Here is a 25,039-nt window from a genome sequence, read left to right as displayed (position 1 = left end):
GCTGGTAGCTGAGCTAATTCTTTGTTTAGCACTTCTGCTAACTTTGAAAAAGTTTAGAGCATTTCTCTTCCCCTGGATTAATCTATTAATTAATAGCCGTTATTTACTTGGATGTTTTGTAAACTTTCAGTTGAATAAAGTTAGAAATCTGTGTTGAAGTTTTGATTATCAACTGTTAAGGATTCTTCAAGTCTTTAGACGTTTATATTCATGCTCTTATTCTGAAGGGAAGAATAAAAGCAACATTGGATTTAGCAGCTTTAGCTTCTGCTAAATCCAATGTTGGTGCAGCACCAACATTAGTGGTGCTACACCAATGCTACATTGTTTCTAGCTTCCTCTAGAAACAATGACCTTATTATTAAATAGTCTTAAATGTCAACATTTTGTTTCTCTGATTAAATTGTTATTTTCTCAGATGTGATGATTACACAGTAAATAATTACTGATGTTGTTTGCAAATTCTGATATTTTAAAAAACAAAACAGAAATTAGCACTTCAGGAACACCAGAAAGACGCTGAGCCCAGGTACACTGCAAAAACACAGAATGTAAAGTATTTTTGTCCAGTTTTTAGTGCAGATATCCAGTACACTTGAAATAAGACAAAATTAATTTACAAATAACTTTTCAGCAAGAAATAGGAGCTTTCAGTCAGAAGTTAAAATGTGTTTAATTTTGTTCAGTAAGTGAAATAATCTGCCAGTGGAACTTCAGTATTTCCTAAAATAAGGAATCATGAACCAGACAAAACACAGATTTATGCTGAATAAAACCACATGTAGTACTAGAAGGCAATAATTGTTTCTGAGGATCTTATTTCTCATCTCCACCATCTTGTTCGGCGTCGTAAATCCCGACATCGGTGACATTGTGGAACACAACTGTAGTTCAGTCTGACTCCAGCCCATCATGGCCTTGGGCTGCATGGACACAAATACATAATTCAGAGCAGAATCAGAACCGGGTCTCAGGAGTGAGACGCTGTAATGTCACCACAGAAATAATAATGCAGAACCGTCGGCCCAGATCCGGCTGCCACTTCCTGCTAAACGAACGAACCGTTTTCAAGAAGCTCGACCGAATCCGCAAACATTCAGAAAGAAACGGAGCTGAAAACGTGTTTTAATGAACTGATCTCCAACAAAAGCTGAAAAATTAGGATTTTAAGTGTTATTTTGGAAGAATGTTTAAAAGTTTTTTATTTATGACAGATGACAGATTAAAAGCAGCGCTGCATTGTCATAATACTGGTGAGGATCAGGGTGTTTTATTGGGCCAGATTTGAATTTAAACTCATTTTAAGTTTTTGGTTCAATTTGTTACAAAATGTTCTGATCCAACTCGATAAATTAGAATACTATAGAAATATTTATACAACTACATTCAGTGTGGAAGTCGTATATTCACTAGACGTACAGATTTTATTCATTCACAGAGTTTTATTCAAACATGACAGAAAGTTGAGTGGAAGGAAAACATGCAGAAGGAACAGAAATATCATCTGTCCAGAAGTTCCTTAAATAGAAACTTTCTGACGGCATGAAGTAGGCAGACAGATTTCAAAAAGCTAAACTTCTGATTCAGACAATGATAAAGATTAAATGAGAAACAAATATTAATATTTAGTTTACTTACGAAATATTTAGTCTGGAGATAAATCTTTACTAATTTAATATTTGGTAAATTATTGATACCAACTAAATACCCAATGATTTAGTTTGGAGCGAAGTATCTAGTTGGTGAGTTAAATATTTAGCTACAGTTGGGGCTGAATGTGTAATTCATAAACTAAATACCAATTTAGTTTGGAGATTAATATTTTTTAACTAAATATTTGTCTTGCTAATGAAATATTTAGCATCTTGCTAATTTAGTTTGAAACTGTGACCTTTTTAAAACGTAGCAGTGAAATATAAACCCCTTTTTTTCTTATGTCAGATTAAATAACCCAAATTATCTTTTAAAAAAATTTTACAGTGTAATTTTACAGAAACTGTAAAGTTGACGTTTTTTAAAGTGTTTCTGTTTCTGGCAGCAGAAATTTAAAAAGCTTTCAGTCGAGCACATTCAAATAATTTGGTAAGACGAAAAAGAAAATCCTAAAATGAAGGTTTTTGAATGTCCTAGTCAAAGTCCAGACAAATGCAGGTGAATTACAGGAAATCAGTGGAGAATGCTGGTCCAGCTTTCTTCCATGTAGATTATTTTATGATGTGAAACGTGTTCAGGATAAAACTCCTGGTTCTGATGAGCGCCTGCGAGTTGCTGCGTCCTGCGCTTTGTTCTCCGCCTGCGCCCATCTCCTCGTCTGACTTCTGAATGTCCCCGTTTTAAAAAATCCATTAAGCAGTCGTTGCGCTGCAGCGGGTCACCTCCTCCACTGAAAGCCTGATTTACTGCTTCACGCTGCCTGTCAGCTCCTGACATCATGTTGTTGAAACTCCGTATTGATTTAAAAGCCGTGCCCTCCAAAATCTGAAGTCATGTATGGAAAACGTTCACAGGCACTTAACAGACAGCTATTAATCTCTGCTGAAGGGAGGGAGTGACTGCTGGAGCCACAGGCCTGGAGGCAGAGCTAGAAAATTATTTATCTATGAACAAACTTTCCACTCACCAATCAATACCGTTCATGCAACTGGTAGAAGATGGACGCGTTGCAGCCGCGTGCCGACCATCCGTCCTGATAAAACTGGGATAATCAATCGATGAACCCTCATGCTAGCTGTTAGCCGCTAGCTGGAAACAAAGACGCTGCAGCAGGCGGCTAACTGATGTGGACGTTTACAGAGAAAACAAAGTTTATTCAGCATAAACTGAAAGTATTATCAAGTATTTTTGTCTAGGTTTTAGTGGAAATATCTTTATATACTTGAAATAAGACAAAACTAGTATTAAAATTGACTTTTCAGGAGCTTATTTGGTCAATAATCCCTTAATATTGATGGAAAATGTTATTGAACTTGGGAATTTATAACTTTTCTCAAAACATTTTTCTTTCTTTTTCAATTTTAAGAAATTATTGACTTAATAAAAGCTCTTATCTTTCTGACAAATTACTTGTAAGTCAGTTTGGTCTTATTTCAAGTGTTCTAAGATATTCATACTAGAAACCAGACAAAAACACAAAAATATTTAGTTTTTGGTGTTTTTATTGCAATGTATTAAAGTTGTTTACTTATTTATTGCTGAAAAGACACAAAAAATCTAGAATATGATGTTAAAAAAAGAAGAAAAAGAAGATACTGAAGTGTGCAAAACTTTTTCTTAGTGAGCAAAAATACTGAAATATTAAGTTAGAGGACGTTGAATGCGCTAAATGTTTTAAAAAGTTAGCTAACGTACTAAAGTCATATCAGAACTGGCTCCATTACTAGCGCATTAGCATTAGCCTGCTAGGAGGGGAGGTATTTAGTAAGTAAAAATAAAACAATTTTAATAATCATAATTGAAAAGAAAAACACAAAAGCACTCAATCATTAAGTTAGAAGCTAAATGTGCAAAATTTTTCAATGTGAGTTAAACAAAAAATAATCTCAAAAGCTAGCCCTGCTGCCAGGGGATTAGCGGAAGTGTTACCACTACAGGGTAAGCTAATATTTTAACCGTTGAAACCAGATTATGTTTAATAATGCAGATTACAATAATCCAGACTATGTTTAATGTTTTAGCTCTGAGACAAAGAATTAGCTGCAACAACAATAATCAAATATGTCATTTCAGACCAAATTTCAACAAAAGATGCAACATTTCTTAGAATACATACACTATAAACTTATAATTCACGTTTGAGAAAATCATTTCTCTCATCATTCCACCTTTTTTAAATCATGAATCGTGACTTTTGTGAGTCTGAATGTCTGAAACCATCCAGGACTTGATGATCTGTGACATCAGACAGATTTTGACATGCGGTCGCTTGTCGCCATGTTCAAGGACATGATGATGCGCCTGGACACGCTCACCGTTTCAGGAAATCAAACTGCGACCCTTCTTGGCAGCGGCCTCACCACCTGCTACCAACGCCCTCCAAACGGCGCCGACTGGCCAGACCTGGGCGAGCCGGGGCCACAGCGAGACACAAACTGTCACAAACTATAAACAGTCACAAATTTTACCGCCGGGGAAAACCTCAGCCGTTCAGACACGAAGTTTGGACTCTGTTTCTGTGGAGACAGATAATCATAACTGTTGAATGAATGAATGAAAAATCTGTGAATATTTGATGAACGAGCGCCTCTTTGTGGATTTGTACTGATTTAGCGTGTGAGAATATCGTGGTGCTAAAAAGAGAAAGTCCTCACTTTCACTTCTCAGCTTGTCTGCTTTGTGTAACCAGCAGCTGCTGATCAAATCTATGATTTAACTGATAATTACCAAATACAAAGCAGGAGTTTGGTTTTCCCTGTTGCCTTTTGGAGCATGCAGGTGTGTGAACACAACGCCAAGATGGATATGGAAATGCTAGCCGTTAATCTGGGATTAGCTTTTGGGTGACGTTTATAAAATCTGCAGCCAAAAATGAACAACTTTAGCTTAAAAAAGGAGGAAAAGTATTAATTTTTACTGGTCGTTCAGTAACATCATTTTAAAACTAAAATATTTTATTGAACAAGTAGGCAAGCGATCACATGTCAACAAGTTTAATATTTAGCTACAATCTAGGTATGTATTTTGAGGCTAAATATGTAGCTCGCTAAGTAAACACTGAGCTACAAACTAAATATTTAGTCACAAACAAAATATGTATTTACCAAGCTAAACATCCAGCTTGCAAGTTAAGTATTCAGTTAACAAATGAAGAATGTAGCTAGACTAAATGTTTAGCTTCAAAATAAATATTCAGTTAGGAAGCTAAACATGTAGCAGTCCAAATATTTAGCTTCAGACTAAGTATTTAAAGACAACATAGTTAGTTAAGACCAAAGTTTTATCAGGCAAAATATTTAGCTAGCAAGTTAAATATTCACTCATCAAGCAAAGTATTTAGTTTGAGGTTAAATATTTAGCTTGCTAGGAAAATGTTTAGCCTCAAACTAAACATGTATCGAATATGTTAGCAAGCTAAACATTTAGTTAGCATAGCAACTATTTAGCTTCCTAACTATTTAGTTCAGAGCCAAATATTTAGTTTCTAAACTACATACTTTGGTTGGTAATAAAATAATTATGTTCAAACTGACATTTAGAAATTAATGAATAACTTTGAAAAATAAATATTTTATTTTTGTGTGGATAAATCCCAAAACCTCAGAGCTCTTCAACTCTTTCACGTTTTGTTCTTTTACATGTGAAATTATGTGTTGCTTTGAGATCCTTTAGCCTACTTCATGTTGTCAGGCAGATTCAGAAGTTACAAAGTTTTTACCGAAAACGTTTGAGAATCTTTTAATTCCAGGCCACCGGTTGGAAAGACGAAGCGTGGAAAAGGCGACGCAGCGAGTCGATGGGCAACCAGGTGCATTTCTCTCATGTTAATCACTAATTATTGTGCCTTGGTTGAGGCGCAGAGCGGTAAGCTCATCAAGAAGAGAGGATGGGGCCCAGCAGGGGGGCTGTCACTTATAGCGGCCATTAGCGAGCGGCTTCACTCGGCCCCAGCATGGCGGCGGTTCAGAGGGGAATTAAAGCCTCCTGTTAAATGTAATTACTTGGTTCAGGTAGATGGGGAAAGGAATCAATATGTGGAAAAGAATTGCATTATAATTAGTTCCCCGACTCTGAGACAACTTTCAGCACTTCCTGAACCACAGCAGCAGCTTTTTATCAAATTCACCCAAACCTGGGTTTCTGTTTGAGTTAGGGTCAATAAGATGCCATCATGTTAACCACAAAACAGATCCTGGCGAAATACTTTCACCACTTCTGCCATGAAAACGCTTATCTGGATTTTCTCTTTAGCCCATTTAGCTTCCACTAGATTAATTTTTCATTTTGTGCTTCAGCAATTCACCCATCGCTAAATTGCTGAAGCTTAAACTTAACTTAGGAGAAGCTAAGTTCAGGCCTTTAACTTTTTTCTCCCTCATATTCTTTAGCTTTAGCTTTAGTGCATTAGCATTATTGCTAACTTGTAAAGGTTTTGAAACTCGGCTTCCCTGAGCGGTGTTTTGTTAACTTTCAGTTGAACAAGGTTTGACATCAGTGTTTACGTTTTGGTTTTGGTTAGACGTTCATATTCATGCTCTTATTTTGAAGTTTGACATAAAATACTGTGGAGTAATTAAAAATTGTAACGAGTCACAGGAATGGGGGTAGTGTTGGGTTATTTCTGAAATTATCTTACAATAATTTTAGACATGTGTATTTATGTATTAATGATAAACTATTTACAGTAAGAGACAATAAAACTGAACAGGGATGTGAATATTTATTAGGTACTTTATCTGTACTCAGCAATATTCATTCCAACTGGCACTTTGTCTTGAAAATGTCAACATATTACCATCATGCTAAACCATCGCTTAAGTACAATACAGTGAAATAATAAATAAAGACAACGGGAATAATGGAGGTGGTTTTATTTACTACATTCTGGTTTTTATTCAGAATTAAAACACTTCCTGAAGAACTGTCTCAGTCTTTATGTGCTGATCCTAAATCCCAGCACTACTGGCATTCCATACATACTTCCTTAAATTCCTTATGGGATTGTATTCTCCTGATTTTACCAATTTTTAAGAGTCACAACATTTCCCCAGAGCATGATTACTGAGGTTGTTTTGGGTGATGCTGCATTGTTTTGGATAACGTGGCCACATGTTTAATGGCTCTGGAGGTCATGACCTCTGCTGGCTGCTGCTCTGCAGGAGGAACTGAGCAGCATTGTGTTGAGCATGCAGGAGCAGCGATGCTGCAGGCGCTCCGTGGGGTTACACGCTGTTACACATTAATACTTGCAGGAGCATTAGTATTTGAGGCTTGTTTTATGGACAGACTTACATTTTCTCCTCTGACCTCCGTATGCGTCACTCAGAGAGGCTGAGGTTTAAAACAAGCTGCATGTTTTCGCTCAGTTAGACTGGATATAACAGCAAAACATGTCAAATCTGACGGCGTTTTGCTTCATGCAGGTGATCTGTTTGTTCGTAAAGTTATGCAGTAAAAATTTGAAATAATTTGGTCTGTTTGACCGGTTCTTAAAAAACAGACTCAATTTTCAAAGACATTTCATTCAGTTATAACTGTCACATTTTTTAAACTAAATATTTAGTTTGGAGCCAAATATTATTCAGCAACTGAATAATTAACAAGCTAATATTTTAGTTTCCAGCTTTCTTTGCTCTGAACTTTTAGTTTGAAGTTAAATATGTAATTCAGAGCAAAATATTTTGTAAACTAAATATTCAACTTGATAATTATTTAAATTGCAGCCAATTATTTAGTTTGAAGCTGTTTAGTTAGGAAGCTGGATATTTTGCTTTCTATTTGATTCCAGAGTCAATATTTAGTTTGTTCACTATGTATTTAACTTCAAACTAATTAGCTATTTAGCTCCAAACAAGATATTTAGCTGCTAACTACAGATGTAGTTCTACTGACCAAACTAAACATTTAGTTTATAAAACATTTATTTAGGAAGCTGTGGGACTGTGACATTTATAAACTTGTGAATGATTTTAAAATGAAGCCCTGTTTCTTTCTCCTAGTAAAGTCTAAATAACCCAAATCATTGCTGCATGTTTTGAAACTCTCCTCTGGTAGACGGGTCACTGGGTCGGGTCGCCGGGTCGGGTCACTGGGTCGGGTCGCCGGGTCGGGTCGCCGGGTCGGGTTGCCGTTCCGGGTTGCCGTTCCGGGTCGCCGTTCCGGGTTGCCGTTCCGGGTCGCCGTTCCGGGTTGCCGTTCCGGGTCGCCGTTCCGGGTCGCCGTTCCGGGTCGCCGTTCCGGGTCGCCGTTCCGGGTTGCCGTTCCGTTCTCCATAAATCCCTGCAGCTGAGCAGTTTGCGTTCCCAGGTATCGACGCTTGTCGAGCTTCTGCTCTGGATTTCGACTCTTAGGACTTGGAACCTGCTGACCAGACGCATTTGTGTGTCAGAATCATTTGTAAAAGCGGAGAGGAGCAGTTGCAGAAGGCGGCGAACATTACCTCACCCAGCAACAAACTGCAGGGAGACGAACAAAGGCTGTAATTACTGCTGTATGCTGGAACCTCTGGCCTTTGAATGGGCCGTTCTGCCGGCTCCCTGTAATGAGTGTTTTATCGATCTGCAGCGGACCGGCTGGTTCCAGGCCAGCAGAACGCCTCGGTGAGGCTGTTTACTTTCACGTTTGTTCTGGACGCTCACAAACACACAGAGCAAGTCGAGAGCAAATTATGGGGTTCACAACCTGCCACTCACCTAGAAAGACCTCTTTCATAAAACTGCATCAGACTGGAAATGAAGTAGCAGTGGAATGAAGTCAGATACTGGATGTGCTGAAGATACAAACAGCTGCTGGATCCATGCAGGGAACAAGGTTAGGAACGGGTCAGCGTTTTCTGTTACGGCATTAAAACAAATAATTTACTATTTAATTCAATAATTTAATGTGAAAAGGAAGGAAAATAATGCAGGATTTTTCAAAACCTTTCTTATAAATAAGTCTGAAAGGTGCCATGGATATTTTTATTAACCTCTTTTTAAAACTCTTCCTCTAACTTTTCTGCCGCTTTAATCAACTCCGGTCCGTTTCTCCGGAGAGTCCGGTTCGGTTGGTGAGCTGTGAACCATAATCCAACTACAAACCTCGCTTTTGGTTTGGTTGAAGTGAACTCTGGTTCGGTTTCAATATGTGAACACTAAGCTCAGGAAGCACGAAGTGGACTCCAGCGCACGGCATTCTGGGTAAATACAACCAAAACAAACCCACTAGCTTAGCACGGCTCGTGGTTTTTAGCCTAAAACAACCACTAAAATCTGACGCCACTCCATTTTTATTTACATTTCACAGCATCTTCTTCAGAGGTTTTTGTGTCGTTTCCTTCAGTGGGTCTTGGTGCAGCGCCCCCACAGGCCAGGAGGGGAACAGGCTGCTCACAGGTCGTCCAAGAGAATAAAATCTCTAAATGAACTGTTCATATGTTGGTAATTTAACGTGTATATTCCCATAAAACTATTTTTTAGTCCCTCCATTGTGTTTAACAGTTAAAATCAGTTTAACAGCTTAAAGAAAACACTTTATTTTTTAATAAGGTTTAACAAACAAGACAATAAATACCTCAGATAAGAACAGAAACAGCTTGTCTAATACAAAAACTTCTGCATGAAAACCTCCGTTAAAAATAAACAAAGTAAAGAATCTCATTCAGAAAACGCCTGAAAGGAGCAAAATGTCTCCAAATTGGGGTCATGTTGGGGTCGCGCCGGAAGCGTAATGTGGAAACAAGTGAGGAATAAACCAGATGCCTGAGCCGGGCTGATAAACGAAGAGTTTTAAAAAACAGGAGTTCATGTTTTTAAACTTCTTCTCTGTTTGCTGCGTCTGGAAATCATCTGCAATCACTGGATGTATTTTACATTTCTAACTGAATTACAGCTTCATCAGGGATGGAGGAAACCTCCTGCATTCGGACTCCTCCTGGTTCTGACCCGTTTATCAGACACGACCCGGCAGCTCTCAGCAGAACCAGCTGAAACTTGGAAAAAAGGATTTTTACCTTGATTAAAATATTTTTAAAAATTCTTCTGGTTTATCAAACTCAAAATATAAATGTAATTTCTGAATGTTTAACAGTTAAAACCTCAATAAAACATTCAGCTGTTTTTCACTCAATAAGATCAATAAGATCAATCAATAGGATCAATAAGATCAATCAATAAGATCATTGATTAAGTTTCAGATTTCTTCTTGAAATATTTTAATTTGGTATTTACTTTTCCAAACCATTCTTTCAGAGGTTTTGCTTTTATTTGCTCTCAAAATATAATCTTATTTACATCTTAATATGTAAATTTTAGTTTTACTAAATAATTAATTAATATTTTCCTTAATACATTTAGATTTTATATTTATGTTTATTTTTACTGTCCGTATTTTATTTTTTCTATGTTTCTTTTTTTACAGAATATTAGGGTATTAATAAGAAAAAATAAAAATGAAACTATGAGAATAAGTTCATAAAATTACCAGAATAAAGTCAAAATGTTTACATAAATCAGACTGAATAAAACCTGAAGCACGTTGTGCTTCACAGGACTCCAGATAAACATGACGGCACAAAAATCAAATCAAATCAAGCTTTGAATTGTGTTGGTGAAACTTTTTATTTTACTGCTCCACAAAAATAAAAACAAAACAAAGTAATTATTGGAATGCAATAATCAGACCAGTCAAAGTTTGTAAAGACGTCGATTTACTTTATAACATTCATAAAGTATCCAAAGACTGCAATTTATAAATTAACAGAAAAACATAAAATATGCAACACGACTCTGTTAAAACCTCACAGACTGACAGACAGAATACAGTACGTGAAATTAGTGTGGATTTGTCATAAATTATTAGTTTTCATTTATTTAAACGACTACGTAGGTCGACACGTGACAGCAGGTACAGTTAGAGCACAAAAAACACCAAACATCGACGTTTAGAAACGTTTTCCGCCTCTGATGGCTGCAGTGGACAGACAGACAGACAGCAGCTGCCCGTCGTCCTGCACAGTGCTGCGGCGCAGAAATCCCAGAGGAAAGGCACTTGGACACAATTTACCCCCAACATACCACCTCAAAAAACACCAGTCACATCTACACCGAGGCCAAACCCTGAAAAAATATCAAACATGATGATAAGTTTGAATTTATGTTTGGAGCTGGAGTTTATTCATCAAATCATAAACCAACTTTGATATTCTCTGTTTTTATTTTTACTCAACGTTTCCTAACTTAACTTTCAGTTTCAACAATATTGAAATATTTCAGTAATACAACCAAACAATTCATACTAAAGAAAATGGGAGGAGGGAACTTTTTTCAAGAAAAACATGAAAGTCGGAGCAAAAGACAAAAATCTGAATTTATTTAAATAAATTCTTTGGACAAATTATTGTAAAACTGAATTATTTGGACTTGAGAGAAAAATCTGTTTGCCACAAAACTTTCCAGGAAAAGAGCATCAATCATAAACATTAGCACTAGCTACTAATGCTAACGCGCTAACTTCATTTCAGATTAGATCTTCCCTTAAGATTACAAGCCTGGAGCAAAACTTTAATGTTGACATAATTTACATGTTTGTATTTGTTTATCTCTTGTTCTCTGTGGTTTTATTTTATTGCTGAATTTGATTTAGCAGTTTTAATATTGTTTCTATTTGATCTTTTCTCATGTTAACCTTGTTCTAATAATGCTGTAGTTCTGTTTTTTTATGGTTTTTAATATTTGAAAGTTGCTCATTGGGACAGTTGGCACTGAGAGTAGCAAATGGACTTTTTCAAACTAATTCACAGTTTTGTTTACATATTTTGCTTAATCAATAAATCAAGGTTAAATTATGGTAAGTTGAAAAACAAATCCCTTCTCTTCTGGGCATGAATAATCATGATTAGTGATCAATATCTGAATATTTCTTTATGAAGACCAGCTTTTATTGATGTTAAGTTATAGTTCGCTGTGAAACGTGGCAAAAATGTAAAGAGTATAAATGTTTGTGGGCCCAATCTGTCAGTTTTTTATTCTATATGTTGATTGTGAAGGAAAAATTATGGCAAATATTTCTAAGTTACAAAATCAGTGACTTTGATTGGGGGGAAAAAAATAAACCTTCAGGGACTGTTAATTATTTCTTCAAGACTTTTATTTATTTCTATTTTTATTGCTAATTTTGGCAGGATGAGTCCTCCGTAGATGAACGTTGAAGCATTTCTGGAGTCAACGTGAACATTTGAACTTCTGCAGCCAAACAAGCAGCAGGTGAGGCGACCAGAATCACGTTATTTTCATTTCCAGATTTTCTTTACAACGTGATAAAATTAACAGTTCAGATCCAAACATCTGGTCATCGCTGCCGCTACAACAAATAAATCCTTCCTTTGCATAGACTCCAAATCATATTTCTGTTTAAATAAACATATTTCCACTTTATGGAAAGAAAACTGCAGCTAAAAACGCGTAAATCTTTACAAGGACACCGAATATTGGCAGTAAAAAATAAAAAATGGAGTATCAGGTAGATAAAGTGTAGCAGCTGTAAAAGAACCATAATGTCCTCCTGTTGTCCAGATCAGCAGCTGTTTGCTTGTAATTTATGTACCAAGTCCAACATATTAGATCTGCAGGAATCAAGCAGGTTCAAACAGTTGGAAACGTCCAAGGCTGTGGAGAGCGTTCGATACATTATCACACATTAAAGATTAAAAAGTCAAAGTTTAGGATTTACTCTAAATCCAACGACGGGCTCCAGAAATCTCAATGATTTCAAAGTGCATTAAAAAGAATAAAAAATCTGGAAACCTTTTGTTTTGTAAATAATCTGTTGTCTCCATAAGGAGCATCATTTCTAAAAGCTCTCCAGTTTATTTGAAGCTTTGCTGTTTTATGCTAGCGTCTGGAGCAGCTTCATAAATTAGCGCGTAGCTCGTAAAATCGTCTTCACCTTGACTTGGGGACATCTGCTGCATAAATCAGCCGCAGCAAAGCGACCAGGAGACTCCGGCCTTCCCCTCCACTTTCACGATTCAATCACATCAAAGCATCATCAGAAATCTGTTCAGTAAAAACACATCAGAACTAATGAGAAGGTTTAACAGGCCTGCCTTATTTTGTGCTTTTCTTCTCCAGCTGGCATAGAGGTTTTGTTGAACTTGGTTTAGAAATAACAGATGAGTTCTCATATTTCAGAATAAGAGCTGATAAATATCAAAAAATGTTTGTTCATCTTTCTGAGTTATCTAAAACAAAGCAATCTATTTTATTCACAATAAATTCCCCAAATCATTTGCTGTACTGTGTTTGAGTTTCCTTCTGGAACCTTCAGCATTTATTTCAGCTCTTACTTTTTCATGAAGGTTGTAATCAGATTATTTAATCTTCCTGACATGTTGCTCCTCATCATCTCTGACCTGCAAAAGATTTCTCACTTAAAAGCAACAATAAAGTGCCATGAAGTCGTATCGATGGCAAACACAACACTCAAAATTTACAAAATATGTAAATAAAAATCAACTTTTATAATGTTCAATAATTATTACCCTTTGTTTAGCATAAGTGTTAAACCTTCTGATACCTTCTGATTTTAGTTAGCCATGCTGTGCTAGCTTGATGAGCTAAGCAGCTTGATAAATTTGACTGGCAGCCAATCTGAAAGTTTACATAATAGTTTCAAAATGGATTTTATTTTACTGTGAAAATTGGTTAAAATGTTCAGATTAAGGAATGTATTAGAATGAAACATTAACCCTGGCAGATAAAGTGTTAATCTGAGTTTAACGGTGATTACATCCCATAACAAAAGTTAAACTCTCCACACCTGCAGCTGTAGCAGTTAGACTGTGAGCACAGAGAAATAATATCTGGAGCTTCTGTTTCTGGAGTCGACAGCCAGACCATGAAGGAGACTGGAGGATCTATTTTCTAAAGTTTTTTTGTGTTTTTTAATAAAATACTAGTTTTTTCCTAACTTGTTCCACCTGCATATTTTCCTACACAAATTAGCATTAGCTAATTTCTGCAAAGTCTGTTTTTACATCCATGTTGAAATGATGCACAAGTAAAAGGTAAAATTACAGGCTCACTAATATAAATGATCAAACTTGTTTTAGGGTTAGCACAACTAACGTTTTAGTTAGCGGCACCCACTGCCCCAAATGGTTAAATTTAGCACATTAGCTACTGATAAACACCATGTTGGATGATTGTTTTAGCATTAGTTTAGCTAATGTTTTAGCATATCTAACATATTACTTGGCAGTGTCCACTGCTCAAAATGGTTGAATTTAACACTGTAGCATTAGCGTCCGCCAAGTACTGAGTTGGTTTAGCTCTTTAGTGTTAGTGGAACCTGTTTTTAGGATTAGTGCTTTAGTTTTAGTGCAACTAACTTTTTAATTAGCTGTTTTATTGTCTGTATTTGCAACTGGAAATATTTCCATGTAGCTAAATTTAGTTTCTTCTAGTCATAAAAAACTAGTTTAGGTTTTTTTGTTATGCAGGTGGTGGTGGGACAACTGCAAACTCTAGTCCTGGTTCGTTTCGGGTAAGTGTGAATGTGTAATAAAACCTAAAAAGCTAACTCTGGTCTCCCTACAAACTTTGGTCTCGGTTTGGTTGAAGTGAACTCTGGTTCTGTTTGAGTTCATATGTGAACACCAAGCTGACAGGAAATGCTCCAAAAGCAGGAAATGGACTATTGTGCAGGGCATTCTGGGTAAATACAACCAAAATAAACTTGTTAGCCTAGCGCTAGCGGGAGAAATGGCTCGTGGTCTTTAGGCAAAGACAAAAGGAAAGTCCTACAGCCTAAAATCAGTTTTGTTTGGATTTCGTTGTTCGCAGTGTCTTCTTCAGAGGTTTTTGATTGTTTCCTTCAGTGATTTTTGGCGCAGCGCCCCCACAGGTGAAGAGGGGAACAGGTTACTCAAAGGGTTTGTTGGTTTGACTCGGAGCAGAGAGAAAGAGAACCGCAGCAGATTGAGATGGAGCAGATGTTGCCGTTTTGGTTCCTAACAGAGTCTACTGGACCTCCAGGTGTGACAGCAGCCTGGTATTTACTGATTTATTTTAAAAACCTCTCACACTGTAGCTACTCTGGGAAAAGTCCTCCGCTCAAAGGTTGTCAGATTGATTCCGGCTTTTCCCTCCACCAAGAGTCAGAGTAGGTTGTTAATGTAACCCAAGTAAAATAATCTGTAGGTTTGAATGTTGTGTTTGCAAACAGAAATTATGAGCCGTTATTATGACTGGTAGAAAATGTCGGGATACTCAACCAATCAGAAAAGCTTTTGTTCCATCGTGAAGGTTGGTGGTGACCGTACCAGGACAGTTTTCCCAGAACTCTGCGTACATCGTGGTGTGTCTAAACGCTTCCTCCGGCCGTCGCACTCGTCTCCTGTTAAAGAACCGTACTGATGGTGTCAAAGTCCTTGCTGATCTGAGAGTTGCTGGGCAGTGACTTGAGGTACTCCAGGTGCCTCCTGGCGTCCTCCTGATTGTGTCTGACGTAGTAGATCACGTACGCGATCACCATGGTGAACCAGCCGAACATGGTGACGAACATGGCCACGTCGGTCGTCTTGTGGTGGAAGTTGCAGAAGTTGATCCCTGAGTCCAGCACCTGGATGACCGGCTTGCCGGCGTACTCCTCCTGCACCGCCGTGTGGCAGATCACCTCGTTGACCGTCTCCGGGTCCAGCCGCAGCTCCCGCAGCACCTCCTGCAGCGTGCATTCGCAGTGCCACGGGTTGTTGGAGAGGCTGATTTTGGCCCGCAGGCGGGCGAACGCCTCCTTGGGGACGCTCTGGATGTGATTGTTGGATAGATCCAGCACCAGGAGGCTGTCGGAGACGCCCAGGAACGCGCCCATGTCCACCGTCTCGATGTCGTTGTTGGACAGGTCCAACTCCTGCAGGTAGTGCAGCTCTCTGAAGGCGTGGTTGGGAATGTGGGTGATGTGGTTGGCTGCCAAAAGCAGGACGACTGTGTCCCTGGGAAGGTCAGTGGGGATCCTCTCCAGGTTGCGAGACATGCATTGGACCACCGTCAAGCTGTTCTTCTCCATGCAGTGGCAGCTGGAGGGACACGCCGTCACGGACGCGTTATGGAGGAGAATCACGCCCCACAGCAGGGCGAAGCCAAACATCCGAGGCCTCGCAACGTCCTGCATAATCAGCAGGGACTTCCACATCGTCCTGTCAGGCAGAAGACTTCATGGTCCGGCCTGATCGTCTCCCTCATCAGACTTTAGTAAGACAAAATTAGCAGTTCATCTGTGGAAACGTGGAATCTTATCTTGAGATACTCCATTAAAATCGATCCTAAACAGTCTTTTGATGCATGTTTCATCCAGAACATATTCCAGTGGAAAGCTGTAATCTCCAGATTACCAAAGGGAAAAACGCCGGATTCCAAACATCGTGTCGAGTTCTGGAAAGAAAACAAAACGGTTATTATTTAAATCCAGACTCAACTCCTGTGTTGTTTTTTTCAATCTGCAGAGTTAATAGCGTCCTCACAGTGCTTACAAAACGGATAATGTGATTAAAGAGAATGAATCCTTTCGTACAAATCTCATAAAGCAGCAGGAGGACTTACATGCAGGTCATCACCTGCGTTTTCTCATGCAATTAGGCCGGGCGTAACGTCTCGCCTCAGTCTTAATTATGTGATTTCACAGCTGGACAGAAAGGAGCGAGCGTCTCCTCTTCCTGCAGCGCTCCCGTCTCTTCAGGACCGCCGCCTCCCCGATAAGAATAGCCAGAGACTCTAAATTTACTCGGTCTGTCCTGCAGGAGTGGCTCTCACTATGAACCCCGGCTGAGTCTGAGGTCATCCGCTGAGGATCTCCTCATCCAAACCGCACACAACGGCTCCTACTTTAAGGTTTCTAACAGGAGGGGGGCGTCCTGCTGCTGTTATTCTGACTCTGCAGGAGGTAAAACATTAAATCTCACCAGTTTAATGTTAACTTCATTCAGTTTTAAGATTCAGGAATCATTTCTAGGAAGTAAAACGTTTCTAAAATAATTGAAGATCGTCTAAAGTTGCTCACCGAACGAGTTGAAGCTTCTTCTTCTTATTATTGATGGAAACGTTTGGAGCTCCTCTGGTTTTTCCAGCTCAGATGGAAAGAGGCAGGATGAGTTTCGCCGTTTGTTGTGGAGGAAATCCGTTTCTCTCGTTTTCACTTGTTGAAAGATGGAGCAGGTGAACGCGGAGCTTCGTCTCCCTGAACTGAGCGCAGACTGAGCTGCTGTTCTCCTCCCATCTGCCTGCTGCACCTCCCTCTCTGTCTCCTCCTCCTCCTCCTCCAATTAGCTCCAGGTTCGCTGATCCTGGCGCTCAGCGAACCTGGAGCACCAGGATCACTGAGCAGCTTCTGTGGAGCCAACTTCTTTAAACTGATGGTTAAATTTTGAAAGATTAGGTCTGCGGTGAGTTATTGATTATTCCAGCTGCATCAAGATGTCAGCCTTCATGTTAGCAGCTGGTTTCTTTTTTGAACAGTTTCACATGGAAACTCATCACCATGCAGTAACTGTTCAATTTAATGTCATTTACTCAATATGTAAACTAGAAATGGGGATGGATGTGATTTGCAGTCGGTTGCTACATGTAGGCTGACCACTAGATAGCAGAAGTGATGGGAATGACACAGTAAGAGCCCATAAGAGAGATTAGAAACCTGAGACACTGGACCTGGAATAAAAATAACTGGTTATGGTGGCACACAAACATGACCTGGAAATTCAAAGTTTCTCCAATGAAGACCTGGATCCTCCCATCGAACATATTTAGAGTGAATTCCCACCTTTCGTTCCTCTTAATGCAACTCCAGTCCGGTTGTCTAGAAAGTCCGGTTCGTTTGAATGCTAATCAAACTCTGGTCCGCCTCCAAACCTCGGCTCAGTTCGGTTGAATCCAACCAAGAGGACCAGATATTGCTCCAAATATTTGAAATTCTGTCAAGCTGGTGGCGTGACCTTTCCTGTTTTATCCATTTTCTCTCTGGTTGTTGTTATTTTTGAGCAGTTATGAGGCGCAGTGGGGGAACTTCAAACTTCATCAGTTACTCAGCAGGCCGTTGCTAGGCAACCAAAGAGCGCTGGAGTTGATTCCTCCAACCTGGATTTGCTCAAATTGAGATCATCCCCAGAATGCCGTGCGGTTCTGTGTTTTCTCTGGACATTGATCACAAGTCTGTCTCAATTATAGATTATTGATTTATTATCCAGCTCTACAGTAAGTGTAAGAAAGTATTTGGTAAAAAGGCTGCTCGCGTTTTCTCCCGCTAATAGCGTTGCTAATTTCTCATTTAGCATTTTTGCTAACTTTGAAAATGTTAGCTTAAAAATGAAGACACTAATTCAGGTCTTCATTAAGGAAAGTTTAGATATTCCTGATTATCATAATTGTGATTTATGTCTGGAAAATAAGGAAACTTTTTATTACTCTCTGAAAGTCACTTTCTATTTTTAATTCTGTTGTCTGTTTGTGGTTTCACTCTTGTTCTTTGGGCTTTGGTGAAAACTATTTGCTAATATGAAAGCTAATTTTTTATTTAGCACCTTAACGTTTATGGAAAAGCACATTAACCCTTAAATAGATCTAGAGCTCTGATTTGTAAACTATCAGTTGGATAAAGTTTGACATCTCTGGTGAAATTTTAGTTAACCGTCTATATTCATGCTCTTATTTTGAAGTTTGTTCTGTACAGAACAGGACTTTGGTTTTCAGCACACAGACACATTTAAAGCAGGTTTTGTCTGTTTTCAGACCAGCTTTCTACTGCACAGCTCGTTTTTTTACATCCGAGCATCAGAAACAAAACGCAGCAGGTCTGTTGAATAAACCGTTTTCAGAAAAGGTTTTAGCAGAAAGTCTTTCAGATGACCTTCCCTTTGGAAAGAAAAGGAGCAAAATGAGCTCTTCCATTTGCAATCCCCTCATGTAAATCCAATGTAGGTCAGCGGTTCCCAGCATTCCAGGTGTCGCTTCAGCTCCAGGGCTTTTCGCTGGTCCCGGCCCGCCGCCGAGGTTCTGGTGATCCGGCCGACATGATGGATTGTTCTCAACTCCCCAGACTTAATTTGGGGAAATTATGCAACACATTTGATGTTTGTGGGAGCTGCAGGTTGCTGGGTATTTCACATTGTTATCGATGGTTTTTATGTGTGTTTATTATCATTAAAAGCTGACAGAGTTTATTACCAGATGCAGAAATTATTCTCACTCCAGTTTCACCGTCTAAAAGCTGTAAATGGATCTGTCTATTTGCTGGATTCTATCAGGTTTTTCTGCTTTATGGCGGCTTCATTCCTGGGAAACTTGCTAATTGGAGCAGCTTTAGATAGAGTCATAATTAAAATGAGCTATTTTTGATTTAAATACTATGTAGTACTAGCAATATAACTAGATATATTTAGCTAGTATTTAAATATATCTAGATAATATATTTATCTTTTAGATAGATAAATATTCAGCTAGCTCAGACTTGATCAAATATTTAAATTAGGTAATTGAATATATATTTAGTTAGCTAAATATGTTTAGCCAATTATAGTTAGCTAAAGTTAGTTAAACTGAATATATTTAGTTCTGAGCTGACTAAGTGTTTGGTTAAGCTAGTTGGATGTTGAGTGGCTGCACTGCCTCCTAGTGGACAACAGGATTTACTGAACTCCAAGCTGGAAATACAGTAAAATATGACATAAAAGTTTTCTTTTCACCCATAAATATTGATGTATTAAACCAATTAACTGACTACATAGTCCAGATGACCTGAGGTCTTTATGGAGGTACATTGATGCCAAATTCCTGTCCGTTTGTGACGAAGAGCAGCGGGCCGTATCGCCTCGCTCTAATCTGATGGAAGATGGTATCACCCTCTCACAGTTTGCATCTTTCAGTCGTTCTCGTGTCGCTGGAATGAGAATGCAAGTGTTCAGATAAGAAGGTGTGAATGTTTGAATTTATCAGCTGCACACAGTCGAGGGGAAGAAGTGCTGCTTGCCGTGCAGTGAGCAGAATGAATTTCCCGGCCTGGATAATGAAGCTCCCCTCACTTCTGCGTTGAAGTCCAACCGCAGGAAATCAGGCGCCGCGCGGCGGAGAGTTTAACGGCAGAAAGCACTTCATTCTCGACCAGAGGAGAAAGGAGGCAGAGAGAAACTTTAGGCGTTTCTAAACCAGTCAGACGAAGCTAACGAGGCTAAATCCCATTATGGCGTATTTACACTCCTGACGTAGTAAAAGTACAAACTAAAGGGAGAAACTAAAGGGAGAGAAAGCCTTTAAGGTTTTTTATTACTGTCTATAAGTTAAAATGGGATTATGTGTCTCCCAGGCCCACAGTGTTGGTTTAGGGTTATTAAAGTTACTGTTGCCTTCAGTTGTAAAAATGCTGAATATCAAAGAAATTTGACTTTGTAATTTAACCTCTTGAAATTGGGTCTCTGTTTCTTTAAGAAGCTCCTGCATATTTAGTTTATTGTTTTCCCCATTAATTACCGTTTTCATTCCCGTTAAAATGTTTTCTCAATTTCAGTTTTTATTATTTTGTTAGTTTTATTTAACTACGCCACCATGTACTTTTATTTTCTGTGTTTTTGATCTTCCTGCGATCTGGATCAATGGTTCTCCAGGATTTCTGGATGTCTTTAATTTTTTAAGACGTCTAGTTATAACAGATATAGTTCAGTTTGTGCTGTGGGAACGTAAGTTTTGTGTCTGAATGTATTTAGTGAAGTCTGATTCCTGAATCTGTTTCAGAAATAAAACTTAACATTTTACCAGAAGCTTCCTGGAGGGGAGAAAAGTCCAAGCGCTTCTCCTCCTCTTTCTTCTTCTGCTGCTGGTAATTAGCTGTCACTGCCTTTCAGCTGGAGGGGGAGGGAGCGCCAATGAGACCAAACCACAGGGGTGGAAAACCTTTGTCCAAATTAACCACATCCCAGTGTGTGTGTGTGTGTGTGTGTGTGTGTGTGTGTGTGTGTGTGTGTGTGTGTGTGCGGCGGTCACCTTGTGACCATCAGCCCCAACCAAATCTTTAATGGTGGTTAAAGATGCCCCGGTTCCCTGATTGTCCTCCCAAAGTCCCTGATTGCATTTAGCGGCGCATTCACTGCGGCTAAATAAGTCGCGTTAATCCCTGAGCTAAACAAGCGGCAACCTTCCCCCGAAAGGAAGACGCTCCGAAACAAACCGCCAGCATCGACGCCCCCATCATGACCTCATGTTGTCAGACTTATGACCGTCTCACCCTCAGAGTAAATGTCTCCTCGGCGGGGTTCTGATGACAGCCTTCAAAATTAAAAAGCTTTTTAATTGAAGGTTTGAAGAAAAGAAGAGGTTTTTCCTGGAATTTCAGGGATTTGAATGATTCCAGATTTCCATTTAAGTCGTTCTCTTGCCTCTTCGATGATCCGTTCAGACACTGACGAGCCAAACGTGTAATTTATTGAATTTTTACTAAATTTATCCAGTTTGTTTTTGTTCTCTGCTGCTTGCTTTCTGCTCAAAGTGAACCGCAGGGCCTGCTAGGGAGGAAATGAATCCTCACCGGGGGAAATGAGTTCCTAGCAGGAGTTTTTGATCAAAGAAAGTCGATTTGGAAGTTTTTGTTTCACACATGGTTGGACTCTGAGATCTGAGGCTGTTTTATTTCATCTGTAGCCATAAAAAAACTATAAAATCAATAATTATGTTGTGTTTCTGAAAGGTTGTTCATGTGCATGCAGGTTTTCTCAAGTCTGAACTTTTCATCACTTTCCAACCTTAACCTGGTATTTTATTAGGATTTTATGAGATCAGTACAGACAGTTCATGACTGTGAAGCCGTCTTTGCGCTTTAGCTTCTACAGCTGAACTTTTCCCTATAACTACTAAACCTTTAGCTCAGTAATTTGTGTTGAGGTTTTGGTTTGACTTAAGAATCCTTTGAGTAGATAGATGTTTATTTTCAGACTCTTATTTTGAAGGGGGTGAAGACTTTTTAACACAGCGGTTCTGTTTCCTTTTTTTCCCCCACAATAAAATTACAGCAACAAAATAAAACACAGACAATAGAGACAAGCCTTAAACATAAGTACAATATTTATAAATTCGTAGAAAATTTCAAGTATAATTTCAAAATTACATTGCTCTTTAGCATTGGTGCTAAAGGGCTAACTTGGCATAGCTAACTTTTTAGCTAGCGGTGTCCACCACTGGAAGAAATTAGACTTGGATCTTAAGCATTACCTTCCACTAAATACTATATCAATTTAGCACTTTAGCATTAGTAGAATCGATGCTAATGATTAGCGCTTTAGAGTTGGCGCAAATAATGTTTTAGCTAGCAGTGATGACAGATTAAATCCTGTCATCAGGATTTAATCTGAAAGTCTAAAAACTGTCATCAGAAATGTTCACCGTTAAAATAACCCTGATTTTTAATCTGGGAGATTAGCTCATTATTCTGACCTAGCATAACACAAAAACTCATTACTCCTTAACTGAAAAGTTTTTAAGTGTTAACCACAGCGGTGAACTGGATGAGGATAAATTGTTCTGTACATCTGCTTTTCCTTCCTATGCCTCTTTGTAAAAACGGTCCCGTCCGACCCAAACGAACCTGGAGGGATAACCGGACTGTCGCGTCCCCTCCCCGTCCTGTAGATGTCATTAGCTGCTAATGCGCCGCGCCCCTGGGCACCGATACAGTAAACACGTGTAATTGTGATGAATCGCTTTGAACCAAAGGTTCCACTCATCAGGAGGAAATCCACGGCGATCCAGTGGAGTGAGTAAGTGGGTGACGGGGGACTGATCTGACCAGAAGCAGCTGACACGGGTCATTCGTCTGCGCCGACGGCAGCAGAGACTCATTAGGGAGCAAACAGGAGGAGGAGGTGAAACGGTTTTAGCCGCCCACCAACTTCAACCAGCGACACAAACTCCAAACACCGTCAGCAGCTGCTCCATCAACCAGGGGGTGGACCGATGTTGTCCGTTGATGATTGTCCAAGAGACAAATTTACACTAGACTGTGTAATATAAATAAATGGTGGTCAGTTTTTAAATGGTGAACCTTTACACTTGTGTTAAATGTGGAGAAATGCAGACTTCTTTACAAGAAAACCAGAATCAGCTGTAATGTCCAAACAATCCGACACTTTTTTAGCCTGAACTCACCAAATTTTCTAGGCTAATTTTTCATGCGGCGTTTTTGCTAATTTTGAAAATAACTAAACGTCCCCTAAATTAGCTCAGTTAATTCTGTTGCCCTAATTTACTTGGATTTTTTATTTTGTTTCTTCCATCAGATCTGCATTATTTAGACTTTTTTGTCTTGTTTATCAATTTACTTCCCTTGGAGAAAATAAGTTATTGGAAAAAAACGATAAAATCCTCGAGCACCAGTTTTATTTTGATCCTGTAACTTAAACGTGTTTGGAGATTGTATTTAAGTTTAGATTTGGTTCTCTGCTGTCAGTTTTATTTTATTCTTGTAGTTTTAGTTTGAAGTTGAGGAAATGAAACTGCTGTGTAAAGTCTTCACCCACTTCAAAATAAGAGCATGAAGATAAAATGCGTGAAGAATTACTAACAGGCAATAACCAAGTAAATTACGCTTTTGATTTTTCCGTAAAAATTATTTATAGGACGATATGGTCTCTAATCATTTTCAAAGTTAGCCAAAATGCTAACACGCTACATGAACAATTAGCTGCAGCTAATGCTGAAGAAGACGATCAGTAGCCTAAACGTCAACACAGATGTCAAACATTGTTCATCCAAAGGTTTTCAAAACAGCCAAGTAAATTAGCGCTTTAGAATTTATTTAGACAAATTAATTTAGGGGAAGCTAAGTGTGCTAAATGTTTTCAAAGTTAGCAAAATGCTACAGGACTAATCAGCTTTTCGCTATTATCAGAAATGCTTTTTCTATAAAACTAAACTACCTGTTGATGGTTTTCACTGGGGAGAAAAGGTTTCTCTGTTTTATTCAATTGCTGAAGAAATTTTACCACCAGACAGATACTGTATATGTACTGATTTCAATAATTTGCTCCTCTTATTTTCAGCAAAACTGCTCAATATGTTGTAAAGGACACAAAGAAGAACTGAATGGAGAGAAAGTTGACAAGAGTAGAGGTGATTTAAGACTTTTGCACAGAAGTCTACAGGAAGTATTTTCACAGAATTGTACTTTCAGCTCTTCTGTGAATTTAAGCGACTCTTAGGAACAAAACAGTTCAGTTTTTGTAGCGTTTGTTGGGACGTTGCTGCTTGTTGCGTCATGCTGCTGAAAAGCGTTCCTGTTATTTTGTTTTTTGTTTACCTGTCGCATAAACTTTGACGTTCTGGGAAATTAAATCTGGACAAATGTTAGTTTAAAACCTAGAAGTCCAGAGTGTAAACCTGAGAAAAGTTCAATTAAAGCAAATGTCTGCTGAGATTCTGCTGACGGGAACATTCAGGCGGATAATTCCTCTAAAACAACACAGAAGTTTCTCTCCCTCTGGATAACTTACAAACTTTGTCTGGAGTTTGAATTGCAGAGATTTAAATTTATTTATGCATTAATGTCAGACGGATTCATTGTTCATCCTGGATTTGAGTCCGTCTGAAGAAATGGCCGCTAAACAAAAAGGCCATTTCTTCTTCTTCTGCTCTAAATGTGACAGAACGAAGCAAAATGGGGATTTTTGTTAAAAATATTTATGGGCGTTAATGAGTACATCTACAGTCATGGTAAGAAATAATCACACCTTCTGTCTGTCAGTCAGTACTGGACTGGGTTTGAAAATGATTTAAACCCAGTGAGAGGCTCCTTCCAGCTAATGTGCTAATAGCGGAGCTAATGTTTTTTTTATGTTTTTGCTAACTTTGAAAACATTTAGGGTAACTTACCCAAAATTATATTTTAAATTCTGAAGCACTAATTTACTTGGCTTTAATTAATTTACTTTGCAAAGTGATTTTTTGATCCAAAGTGCAGTTAGGTGAGTATTAACAAGCTTGATACTGTTTTAGCGCATGTTGTTCTGTTGGATAGCTTCTGCTAAATGCCATGTTTCGGTAGCGCGTTAGCATTAGCTTCCACTATATGCAATGCTGTCCTGTGTAGCTTTTCAGCACTAGCTTCTGCTATATACCATGTTCATGTAGCGCTTCAGTATTAGCTTCACTAATGCAAACATGCCATGTTAGCTTCTCTTAAATATAGCGTTCATATAGCGTTTTAGCGTTAGCTTACGCTATATACTGAGTTTGTATAGCATGTTAGCTTCTCTTAAATGCCTGGTTCGTGTGGTGCGTTAGCATTACAGAACTAATGTTTATCTTTAAAGATGTCAGACTTTCTTCTTCAGCCCTTCCAAACCACCACACCTGTTCAGTGACCCGGTCTTGACCTTCAA

General features: G+C 38.7%; 1 protein-coding gene and 1 long non-coding RNA gene across 4 annotated transcripts in view; one reads left to right on the top strand and one right to left on the bottom strand.

Moving 5' to 3' along the window:
* LOC122839543 overlaps positions 1-25,039 on the top strand; it is a 74,672-nt gene that overhangs the window by 25,213 nt on the left and 24,420 nt on the right. The window contains exon 5 of one of the 3 annotated variants that reach the window (XR_006372053.1): positions 11,813-11,894. This is a non-coding gene — a long non-coding RNA (uncharacterized LOC122839543). Of the gene's footprint in view, positions 1-9,522; positions 9,613-11,812; positions 13,866-25,039 lie in introns of those variants that run through there. The other 2 variants (XR_006372052.1, XR_006372054.1) reach the window with 2 other exon arrangements.
* On the bottom strand, positions 14,134-16,144 carry lrrc3 (leucine rich repeat containing 3). Its single transcript, XM_044131221.1, has one exon. It carries the CDS (start codon positions 15,820-15,822, stop codon positions 15,031-15,033), a length of 792 nt encoding a protein of 263 aa, XP_043987156.1. The 5' UTR covers positions 15,823-16,144; the 3' UTR covers positions 14,134-15,030.

This window comes from Gambusia affinis, linkage group LG11 (genome assembly GCF_019740435.1).
Source record: "Gambusia affinis linkage group LG11, SWU_Gaff_1.0, whole genome shotgun sequence".
Classification (NCBI taxonomy): Eukaryota; Metazoa; Chordata; class Actinopteri; order Cyprinodontiformes; family Poeciliidae; genus Gambusia; species Gambusia affinis.
This window is presented reverse-complemented; position numbering and strand designations above follow the sequence as displayed.